Source organism: Gopherus flavomarginatus, chromosome 1, assembly GCF_025201925.1.
Source record: "Gopherus flavomarginatus isolate rGopFla2 chromosome 1, rGopFla2.mat.asm, whole genome shotgun sequence".
NCBI lineage: Eukaryota > Metazoa > Chordata > Testudines > Testudinidae > Gopherus > Gopherus flavomarginatus.
The window spans coordinates 54,081,222-54,093,528 of record NC_066617.1 but is presented as its reverse complement, the minus strand read 5'-3'; the positions used below and the strand labels follow the sequence as shown (position 1 = coordinate 54,093,528).

General features: G+C 41.5%; 1 protein-coding gene across 6 annotated transcripts in view; it reads right to left on the bottom strand.

Moving 5' to 3' along the window:
* Positions 1-10,010: 10,010 nt before the first annotated feature.
* DOCK4 (dedicator of cytokinesis 4) overlaps positions 10,011-12,307 on the bottom strand; it is a 423,715-nt gene continuing 421,418 nt past the window's right edge. For all 6 annotated transcript variants that reach the window (XM_050935998.1, XM_050936000.1, XM_050935999.1 and 3 more), the window contains one exon: positions 10,011-10,928. In XM_050935998.1, the coding sequence (XP_050791955.1) occupies positions 10,509-10,928 (420 nt within the window). In that variant the 3' untranslated portion in view covers positions 10,011-10,508. The remainder of the gene's footprint in view (positions 10,929-12,307) is intronic.

Sequence of the window (12,307 nt, the reverse complement as noted above, 5' to 3'; positions counted from 1 at the left end):
TTTCATCCCCACTCTACCCCTAGGTATTTTTGCCTGAGGAATAACAGGCTGTGAGAGCAAATATTTCCACTTTCAGGGCACACTTTGCATGAGCTTCACTCTTTGTTTAAGCACTGTCTGTGCAGTGCCTTGTCCGTATTATCCTGTTTGACTAGGTTACTGACCTGATGTATTTTAGAATCCCTGTCCCTTGAGCAGTCTCTTTCAACACACACATTCTTAAATGTGTGCGCTCTACAGGCAAAAACCCCCTGCCTCCCTTGGCTGATGTTTTAAAAGACCCTTGTAATCATTATCCTAGGAGAATGCACATGCCTGTGGAGAATCCAGTGCTTAATTTGTGCCAGGGCTAGCCAAGGTTGAGCCCTGGCACTCCTGGCTTGGCAGTTCATAGCCCCAGCACCTCTGGCCGCTTAGGGCATCAGTTACGAAAGTAAAAATTGCTTGAGCCCTGGCACCTCTTTCATTATATATTAAGCACTTGGAGCATCTCCCATAAAAATGATCCTCAGAAATGCACTCTGTAGAGTTTAGTCTGGGTTGCTGCTAACTGAGAACCTTCCCTTGAATAGACATTTCCAGGGAAGCCATGGAGAGTGAGAAGAAATAACAGTGTTACTAGCATTTCAGAAATATGCAGGGGTATAATTTGTCACCCTGCTATATCATTTTCAAACAAATGGAGCAAATTAAAGTACACCAGTGGATCCAGTAGTAATAGTAAATCAATGATATAAAACAGGTATTTAAATCTACCATAGAAATTTCAACAGTTTATGGGCTGTATCACAGCAGCGGTATCCTGCTATTGTATTTGGAGGCTGAATTGTTCTCTAAAATACCTTGAGAGGAGAATGTTATGGCAAAATGCGTATGTGTGAGACAGCAAGCGAGCTGAGAGTTCTTCATTCCACGAATGAGCTATAACAGTGACAGGCAACATCATAAAACCAGCTTGGACTCTTTTCTTCTGTAATTTATGACAATCACCTCTCCATCCCCACTCCCCCTCACCCCCGGACAATTAGATGTAAAGAAAAACCATGAAGGTAAAACTATCCATTAGGGCCATTACCTCACCCCCTCCCAGAAGCATTTAAGCTGGAACAAGATGGGTGCCCTACTCTACTATAGTGGAGATACTATACAGTTTTTACTATACTGGGTTCATTTTTTTCATTAGAATTATTCCTCCCCTCACCCTGCCCCCCCAAAAAAAACCCCAAACCCCCCAACTCTTTCCACAGCTTCGTCCTCTGTTTCTGTGTTTTTGGGTTGACTGAAAAAATGCTTTATTATCCACCTCTGTCCCCTTACAGGCCCCCCTGGGACTCCCAGGTCTATCAAAACACCCCTGTTCCACATCCCCTGACTGCCCCGGGACCCCTGTCCCTTATCCAAACCCCGTGCTCCCCACACCCTTACCATGCCACTCAGAGCACCAGGACTGGTAGCTATAAGTAGTACACCATAAGTAGCACATTCCTACGAGGAGCAATTTAATACACTACACCTGTGGCTCTTGCAACTGCGCTGCCTGGCAGGAGCTTGCAGCCCAGAGAGCTGGCGGCACGGTGAGCTGAGGCTGTGGGAGATGGGGGACAGCAGGGGTGGGGCTGGGGGTTAGCCTGCGCAGCAGAGAGCTCAAGGGCCAGGCAGGACGGTCCCGTGAGCCATAGTTTGCCCACCTCTGAGTTAAAGTCTGTGGTGGCAGCCCCACGTAGTGGTAGGGGAACCCAGGCTCTCTCACTCCACCTGGTTCTGGCTCAGGGCCTTTTTTGGGCAACTGTACTAAGCTACCTGGGGTCCTACTAACTCCCTCCCCTGGGTCTCTTCCTACCGTACTGTCCCTCCTTGGGGTTTCCATGGGCCTCTGCAGGCTGAGGAGTCCTGGCTTCACGCAGCAGTCCTCCTCCTGGGGATACCTTTCTGACATAGTCTCTCCATGGCAGCGAGTTCAGGTTTGACTCTCTCAACCTGCCACCTTGCTGTGCTGAAGAGATTCCCTTGTAAGCCCCTCCCCCAAATGAAGCACATCCAGCTCGGGTGCGGCTTCCCAGATTCAAAGTTGTTCCTGTATCCTTATCTCTTCAGTGTGAGTTTATCTGCTCCCTATTTTTGACTCTCCTCACCTCCAATTCTCCCTCCCTTCCTTTCCTTTCTTCTCATAATCTCTCTTCTGAAAGGAAAACCAACAGCATCATATTAGTACTGCACCATCAAACTCCTTTGGTCATTGTGGTTTCTAAGTTAGGCACAGAAAGTTTACCCATCCTTACTATGGAGGCTTGCACCATGCACGCTGGATGCACAGCAGTCTGCAGAGGTGGCAGCCTGCGCTATCAGATGCAAAGAATTCCATATTAAAATAATCCACAGCTGAGAATTTTTACTGTTTTCTTCACCACTAGCACGAGAGGAATGGCACTGCCAAGGAATAGTCACTCTATGTAGCTGATGATGATTGTACATACATTGAGGCATGCAGGTCTAAACCTTCCACAGGTGATTCTCAGACCTCTCTCAAATGTTTGGTTCATCTAATCTCAAGGTTGTACGTTAATGTTTACGAAAACAACCAATCCACGTAGTTTGCTGAATTAAATATAAGTAAACAACTGGATTAAAAGCACAGGGACCTTATAAGGACTAATAAAAAACTATGGCTTTGGTTTATAACAGTGGCCCAGATCAGCCCCTCTCACACTATAACTTGTGCGGAGGATAGTGCTAGGAGAAACTGTCTTTGAGGGTCCATTTGCAGAATTCTATTCACATTCTCATACTGGGCTTTGAACCCTCCACAGTAGAAAAGTCATGAGGCCTACACCCAAAGCTGCCAAGTCTGCCTAGAGCCACAGGGATATGTGGGAAGTCACAGCCATCCATGCAGAGCTCCTTTGTTTCGCAGATTCCAAGGCAGAAAGAACAACTGCGGTCATCTAGTCTGACTCCGGAATAACACAGGCTGTAGAAGAATCCATAGACTAGATCTTTTAGAAAAACTTCCAATCTTGATTTAAAAATTGTCAGACATGGAGAATCCACCAAAACCTTTGGTAAGTTGTTTCAATGGTTAATTACTCTCACTGTTAACAATATTTCCGGTATGAATTTGTCTACTTTCAACTTCCAGCCATGGGATTGTGTTACACCTTTCTCTGCTAGATCCAAGAGCCAATTATCAAATATTTGTTCTCCAATCGAAGAGCCAATTATCAAATATTTGTTCTCCATCTAGATATTTCTAGACTGTAATCAAGTCACCTCTTATCCTTCTCTTTGTTAAGCTAAACAGATTGAGCTCCATGAGTATATAAGGCATGTTTTCTAATTGTAATCACAAGTTGTAATCATTCTTGGATCTCTTCTCTGAACACTCTCCTATTTAGCAACACCCTTCTTGAATTGTTGTCACCAGAACTGGACACAGTATTGCAGCAGTGGTTGCACCAGTGCCAAATACATTGGTAAAATAACCTCTCTACTTCTAATCAACATTTCCCTACTTATGCATCCAAGGATTGCATTAGCTCTTATGGTTACAGTGTTACAATGGGAGCTCATGTACAGCTGATAATCCACTATGTCCTCCAAATCCTTCTCAGAGTCACTGCTTCCCGGAATCGACTCCCTGACCTGTAAGTATGGCCTACATTTTGTTCCTAGATGTATATATTTACATTTTTAGACATATTAAAACACAAATTGTTTGCTTGTGTCCAGTTTAACAAGCAATGCAGATTGCTACATATCAGTCCTCTTCATTATTTATTACTCCTCCAATTTTTGAGTCACCTGCAAACTTTATCAGTGATAATTTTATGTTTTCTTCCAGGTAATTAATACGTATGTTAAAAAGCATAGGGCAAGAGCCCTGGGTGACCCAACTAGAAACACACCCATTTGATGGTGATTTTCTGTTTACATTGAGACCTATCTGTTAGCCAGTTTTTAATCTAATTAACATGTGCTATGTTAATTTTAATCATTCTAGTTTTTTAATCAATATGTCATGAGGTATTAAGCTTTCACATGAGCTCAGCCTGCAAGTAGCCTGGTGTACTGGAGTGATGCTTCCAAATATTCACCCTGGCCATGCCTGACCCTGCCACCTCTGGAGCAAAGAGGCTGTGCAGAACAGATGATAAAGTTCAGGCTCTCTCTCTCTCCCCCTCTATATATTTAGGGGAAAGTTCCTTGTGCCCTGAAGAGGGATGATGTGATGTGTTTCTCTCACTCGCTACCGCCAAATTCCTTTTTGGCCCACTCACATACACATACTTGTCCACTCATTCTTGCCTGGTCCCCTCAGTCTTTGCCTATTTTCTCAGCACCAGACACTGGGACCATTTAAAGAGGCTTCTGTGAGGTCTGGGAATAAGTGGAATGAGTCCCCATTTCCATAAGGTAGCGGGGAAAAAAAATCTATGTGCGGCAGGCCCCCTCTGTACACAGACCTAGAGTACAGGATCTGCAGTAAATTTAAACCTAAGGCTACATTTTTATGAGTGAAACTCACCCCAGTGCAGAGGGCCACACAAGGCCTTTGCAGCTTTCTGTGCAGAAGTGAATGTCATCCTACGATTTTAAATTAAAGGAGTTAACACAAGTCAGCTTACTAAGTGTTGTTAGCCTGTACCAACAGCCCTTTCACTGGAAATTCAGGCAGGCCAACCCTCACTTACAGTCTCCCAACCTGAAGCAAATACTCACCAGCAACTACACACCACATCACAGAAACACTAACTCAGGAACCAATCCCTGTAACAAACCCTGTTGCCTTCTGTTTGTCCCCATATCTATTCTAGCGACACCATCATAGGACCCAATCCACCAGGGCCAGCTCAAGGCACCAGCCGAGCAAGCTCATGCTTGGGGCGGCAGATTCTACGAGGCAGCATTCTGCCAAAACCTAGGGTGGCACGCCCCCCCTTTTTTTATTTGTTTGCTGCTCCGGTTGCCCTGTAGGGGACGGTGGCGCGGAGGAGGGGAGCGCCCTGCAGCAAACTTGGCAGGGCAGCCCGCATCCTTCCCTCCCCACGGATGGAGCGGCACGGAGCCCTCCCGGCAGGCGGCGCAGTGGTCGGGGCCACGTAGCAAGCACCTTGCTGAAGCGCTGGCCACCCCCCTTCTCTCACTCCCCCCTGCACCCTCCCCCTTCTCCTCCCCTCCACTAGACCGGGCACGCACTCTGCAGCACAGGAAGTCCCCCTGCACACTGGCTCCAGCTGCCCTGTAGGGTTTTTTGTTTTGCTTTTTTCCCCCCACTTTGCTGGCCATGCTGTTGTTCTCCCCTCTCCCTGTGCTGGCCGTGCCGTTGTTCCCTCCCCTACTTTGCCACTGCAGCTGCGCCGCGTTCCTCCCTGGCTTTGCCGCTCCATGTCCCCCCCCCCCGCTTTGCCGCTCCAGCCGCACCGTGTCCTCCCCCCCTTTGCTGCTCCAGCTGCAGTGTCCTCCCCCCCCGCTTTGCCAATCCGTGTTCTCCCCCCTTTTTATTTTTTTGCAGAGCTGGCCCTGTCAACCACATCAGCCACGCCATCAGGGGCTCATTCACCTGCACATCTACTAATGTGATATATGCCATCATGTGCCAGCAATGCCCCTCTGCCATGTACATTGGCCAAACCGGACAGTCTCTACGTAAAAGGATAAATGGACACAAATCAGACATCAGGAAAGGTAACACACAAAAGCCAGTAGGAGAACACTTCAGTTTCCCTGGACATTCAATAACAGATTTAAAAGTAGTCATTCTTCAACATTAAAAAATTCAAAATCAAACTTCAAAGAGAAACTGCAGAGCTACAATTCATTTGCAAACTTATCATCATCAATTTGGGCTTGAATAGGGATTGGGAATGGCTGGCTCACTACAAAAGCAATTTTCTCTTTCTTGGTATTGATACCTCCTCATCAATTACTGGCAGTGGACCACATCCGCCCTGACTGAATTGGCCTTCAACACTGGTTCGCCACTTGTAAGGTAACCACTTTTCTTCATGTGTCAATATATATTTATGCCTGTATCTGTAATTTTCACTCCATGCATCTGAAGAAGTGGGTTATTTACGCACAAAAGCTTATGCCCAAATAAATCTGTTAGTCTTTAAAGTGCCACCGGACTCCTTGTTGTTTTTGTGGATACAGACTAACATGGCTGCCCCTCTGATAACTGGAAATTCAGAGAGCTAGCTTCTGAACTGCAGTGTACTACACTGCTAAAAAACTGGCCTGTTCATATTACACTTACCACTATGGGATCCCAGATACACACTGACTGCCTTAATAGGAAGCAAGACCATCACAAGTGTTATACAGATGTTGGATAATATTGAAAAGCAATCATGAAGCCACTGACAACAATTTGTAACTGGGTGTTGGTACTGTGACGCTGACAGAACAGCTCAGGCCAGAGCCTTAGGCCAATTCACTTGTGAATATCAAAGGAATTAAATGTATTAGTATATATTCAGGCCAATTCACTTGTGTGTTAATAGATATCAGAGGCAATGTTAATTGTACAGTTTTCACCTATGCTTATCTTGTGGTTTACTATTACATTACATTATATATACACACCTCTACCCCGATACAACGCTGTCCTTTGGGAGCCAAAGAATCTTACCCTTTTATAAGTGAAACTGCGTTATATCGAACTTGTTTTGATCCACCGGAGCACGCAGCCCTGCCCCCCGCCACCCGGAGCACTGCTTTACCACATTATATCCAAATTCGTGTTATATCGGGTCGCGTTATATTGGGGTAGAGGTGTAATTAAATAACCCTAGATCAAACTGTGTGTAAATGTAAGAGTGTATCAGGTATTAGAACTTCATGAAAACTAATGGAATGTTACTTGTATTGTTTTCACTTCTCTATTCCTATTATAATGTAATGACAAGCATTTCCATTTTGTATATCCTTGTAACTAAATAACTCATTGATTGCAAAGTAAGAGAGCTAAATTCAAAGAAACTGGCCATTGTGCGGGTACAGACACTTGTCAGCTTGTTGTCTGTGAAAAGAAGCTATAAGTACTGATCCAAAGAGATCCTTTATCTCTGGACTGTTTCGATTCTAACAGGGTGGAATAACTGAATGAGAAGATGGAGATCACCGGAGTTATTCTGGCTATCTCTGAGAGACTTCTGGGAAGCTGGCAGATTGCTACATCTCTGCTATGATTTTGGATTTACAGACTTTGACTCACATGTTGTTATATTTTACCTGCTTTAATCACTCAATAACTCTCATTCTTTTTTCTTAGCTAATAAACCTATAGTTCATTTACTATAGAATTGACTGCCAGCATCGTCTTTGGTGTAAGATCTGGAATACCAGTTGATCTGGAGTAAGTGACTTGGAACTGAGTAAGTGACTCTTGGGACTGGGAGCAACCTGATGTGATGCGATTTTTGGTTTATGTGACCATTATCACTAAGTCAATGTATCTAGGTGGCAAGATAGGTTGGAGAGCCTAAGGGGACTGTCTGTGACTCCATGATAAGACTGTATAGTGATCCATTTGTTACTGGTTTGGTGAAATCTAATTACAGAACATACCACCATTTTCGGGTATCTGCCCTTGTTTTCTGACAGTCTGCCCTGAGACAGACACTCACATTTGAGAGTCATTCCAGACAGCACGACAGGTACATTATTGGGTGATGGGGGAGTGTTCTGATACATCTCTTGCATTATCTTCTGAACTGCTTAATGTCATTAAATAAGTCTTAAAACTACATTTATTCATAATGCATAAAATTCAAATGAGAGCTTTATTTACAGTAGCTCTGGGTGCTGTAGCATACATAACAAATTTCAGACTACATTTTTGTAGAAGCCAGGAAGAAAAGCTGATCTACAGAAACAATTTGTCAAAACTGCCAAAGCAGAAAATGTGTCAGCTCATTTTTACAGCACTTCACTGTCATTTTTTTTATGGTCTCCTATTGTTCAGAGTGTTTCTGATGTCCTGGTTATAAAAACAGGGAGTTCAAATTGCCATAAATGAACCTAATTCTTTTAGTAAATTTTACAGTCCTCCATTGATTAGATGTGCAGGTGAATGCCCTCCAAATCTTTACTGTCTTGGCAATTGTCTCACAAAGCCATTACAGCTCCGAGAAGGGAAAAGACTAACTCAATCCAGGAGATTTTTATCAGAAAGAAAGCTGGATCTTTGAAGCAAAGGAGGCAGAAAGTTTAATTTTATGACAAACTGATTTATAATCTACTACTATGTGGAAAACAAATTATACCATAAAGATTAATCAAGTAACTTCATTCTGCAGCAACCTATATGAGCATCTGGGTAAACAGAAACCTCATGAAATGTTTTGCTGCAAAGCTGACTTCAATAATATATGCAAATGATAAATTCAGCAATTCTGCTCACTGCCAGAAATAAAATAAATGGCTTCAGAAGCAAATAACACTGACTCATACTGTGCTCAAGCACTAGTCAACCAATCTATTAAACTACACAGGGGGAAAAAAAATCAAAGCAGCTTTGTTATCTTACTTGTGACACCTTAGTTAAATCTCAGGCATTACCTCTTTATATCAGCATAAATATGTAGCCTTCTACATCTTTTATAATGTGGTTACAGACACAAAAATGTTATAGTCAAAAGCAAGAGCTAGTTCAAGGAATTTCAGACTTCCAAATAGGCAAGACACAAAGCTAAAATTCATATGTTCCTTTTCCAGTTATGAATACTTTCACTAAAACATAAATATTTTAACATATATTAATTTTTCTGACATTCAAAATTGTAAAGTCAATATGGCAGAATTATTGTTAAAAGCACATATGTACAAATATTCTTTTTTCCACACATAAAGTATTTGGCATAATTATAACAATCTTACTGCATACACAACTGTTTGCTTCTTTTTTCACATAATGGTACACTCCTTATTAAAATTAACCAGTTATGTACAAAAATACTTGAACATTTATTATAGAAAACCTCTATAGCTACCATCAACAGCACATACCTGCTGAAGGTTTCACTGAGTGAATATAAAAAGTGGTCACTTTCTTCCAGTTAAGCTATCAACAAAGCAAACAATTAAAATCAACATGAGCTTCCCCAAAAAAGAAGGAGAATATTTTTAACAACATGATTTAAAATACAATTCATAAATCTGTTGTCAACCAAGTGTTAAAAACAGTAAGAAAAAGAAAGAGCTACAAAAAATACATACACAAGGTGCTTTTTCCACACTCCTACAACTGGGCATTAGCTTTCCATAGTTTTACAGACGCTATCTAGTGAAATTCAGCCTAGAACTGTCTGCCATCATCTTCCTTCAGTAAAGATGACAATGATCAACTAAGTTAAAACAAACAATCAAAAATAAAAATCAATAACAAACAACAACAAAAACCTGCACTAGTAAGAATATACATGAAGAGCTGTTAGGAATTTTGCTAATTTGTGCAGCATTGTGAATTAATGCCCTTTATCTTTTAAAAATTTACTGATACATAGCCAGTGATTTATATTCTTTAAATTTGTTCACTTGCTGCATTAATTTGATACTAACCAGTATTGATTCTTGTGTATCCTTATTAACGAGACACTTCATTTATGCCTTTATAATATCTGGATATTTGTTCTTCTGGTACAGAGGGTTTTTTTTTTTTTGAAGTTAACTTTCAAAGACAGGAGAAAACTGCCAACTAACTGTTAATGGGATTTTTTTTTTGTATGGGCTAACTGAAAGAGTAAAGGTAAATCACACCTTAAAAAGAAAGAAGTGCACCAGATACAGCGGATGAGCTACTGTTATAGGACTAAAGAGTTTCTCAACAATCAAATTAATTCCCAGAAAGGTGTTCTACACTGAATGAAATGTGAATATTTGTCACTCTTAGAAAGCAACACAGAAGTAGTATTCTGTTTCAAGAACTCACTCCAACCTATGTCCTTACAACTTTTTACTGCAGGGTAACTTGCATTGATACCCCCCTCCCCCGCCCCACCCCTAACCCCACACGCACAGATACTTGAATTGACCAACTTGCTCATGGGGAAATGGGAACAACCTTCAGTCTACTTGCAGAAATGTCCTAGCCTACAAACAATGTTGTTAGAAAGTGTGCATTTATTTCTAGTAATTAGCTCAGTTAGCATAGTCTACATTTTGTAAGAAGCACACAACTAATGCAAATGAGAGCTTGTGGGGTTTTAGATTTAATTAAATTATATTTTATGAAAATGAACATAAGATACCAAAAAGCTATGCATCCATATTTACCACCTTGAAATTAACAAAATTCTCTCATTCATGCTTCCTGCATGAATATCTGGCAATCAAAATTATTAATTTTATTTAATAATGTGCAACATAATATTAATAAGCATTTTAAAAATCATTTAAAAGAAAAATTGGGTAAAATATTAAAGTGCCCACACTAAATGTATTTTACTTTTTTTAAATATTATTTCGTAAACGGTAAATAATTCATTGCAAGTAAATATAAAAGTGACGTCTTATAACTGAGACACTTTCCGAGGAAGAGGCCTGGGCCGAGGAACCTGTTCAGTCCTCCGGCTGCTGTTTTCCAGATTGTTTGGCCGCGCCAGCAGGGGTTTGGGTGGCAGTGCTGGTGGATCTGAAGTGACAGGGATGGAGAGGCTGTGAGGTAGCGGAACAGGCCGTCTCAAAGTTCGTTCATAAACGCTGTAAGGTGGTGGAGTTTTACTTTCTTTTCTCATCGGCTCCTCAGAAACACTGTAGTTTGGAATAGTTTGTTCACTCCCTTGACTTTCAAAGCCAGAAGTTTCTGATGTGCTACATCGGCTAAGTGAAGAGATTCCACTGCTGTAACTTCCTGACAAGACTGGGGAGTTGGATATGAGCCCCGAGGAATGACATTCCACTGGAGATGGGGTAAATGATTGCATGGATCCCTGCAAAGAAGAAAAGAGAAGGATTCACGTGAAGGAAAATTAAGAGCTATGTTTCTCCATGAACACTAAAAACCCAGGTAGATTTTTTTTTTGCACTGATTCTTGGGAGCTTAATAGATGGAACATGTATTTATGATCAAATTAAGATCCAGTAAAAACCTAGTCCAAGGTTGTCTACAGAATGCTTATATTTTCAAACTATACATCAAATACTGCTCATGTCAACAATTTATTGTTGTAAGCAAGCTATATTAAAATGTTGTATTCCTATCATCAGTCTCTGGAAAAATCTGTCAATGTTTAAAAAGAAATAACTTTCATAGTACTGACAATGGAATATAGCTTGCAGCGTAACTAGTAGCACTGTGCCCTCTACTGCCAGAACACTGTATCTATATCACATTGAGTACTTCTGCTACTTCAGTCTCTGGTTTAGAATATATTTACAGCTTTCCTCCCATTTTTTGTAATGAATCATGCTATAGAAAGAGCACACATGAAGCAGTGTTGTATCTAATATTCCATGTATGATTTTTTAAAAATTAACTACTTAATCATTTTAAACACAGGAATAATAGCTGTGTAAATTAGAATAAAGTTCTATTAAATTCCCCTGCATTGTATCAGTGTGGTGTCTGGTTTCAGGACCATAACTTATTACCAGATACCATTAACAGTGCAGGTAGCTTCAAATTCTGCAGTGTGCATCAATGTTATTGAAAATTTTTAGCATCTTCTGCTTGGGAGAGCCACAGGACTTCCAGGATTGGGAATATACTCAAATTACCATTACCAGCCTGGTTTAGAAGTATTGTTTGCTCTGAGCCAAGTGGTGATGAGGCAGCTCAAGCTATTGTATATGTGATAAATATTATTTATTAAAGATATTATCCACTAAGATTCTCATTTATGAGTCCTAGCTCCTCAGCACAAGATTGGTAGAACTCCCTAAACTCTTAAAGAATTTTTATCCTCAAGAACAACAGTACTGGAGTAGAGTATTAAACAGACCCTCTGTTGGCAGTCATGTGCCACCCTCGACACCTGAAGTCATAGGTATTGAGTTCATGGTCCTCAGCACTGAGTTCTTGGGTCCTCAGAAAAGGCAGAGCCTCCCCCATAAGGATGAGAGAGGGCCAGGATCTCTCCCATGTACTCCTGTTGAGGCCTCCAACTCAAGGCAGCTCCACATTATGGTTTCCAGACTTCCCCTTTCTACATTCATGTTATACAAGTGGAGATGGGAAGAGTGAGTCCAGCTTTGCTGGTTCACTTGTAATCTTTTGCAAGGATACTATTCCAACTTCACGGCACTGCTTGCATTCTACATTGACAAATATAGGATTTCTCGGCAGAGGCAGACCGGTTTTTGCACTGAT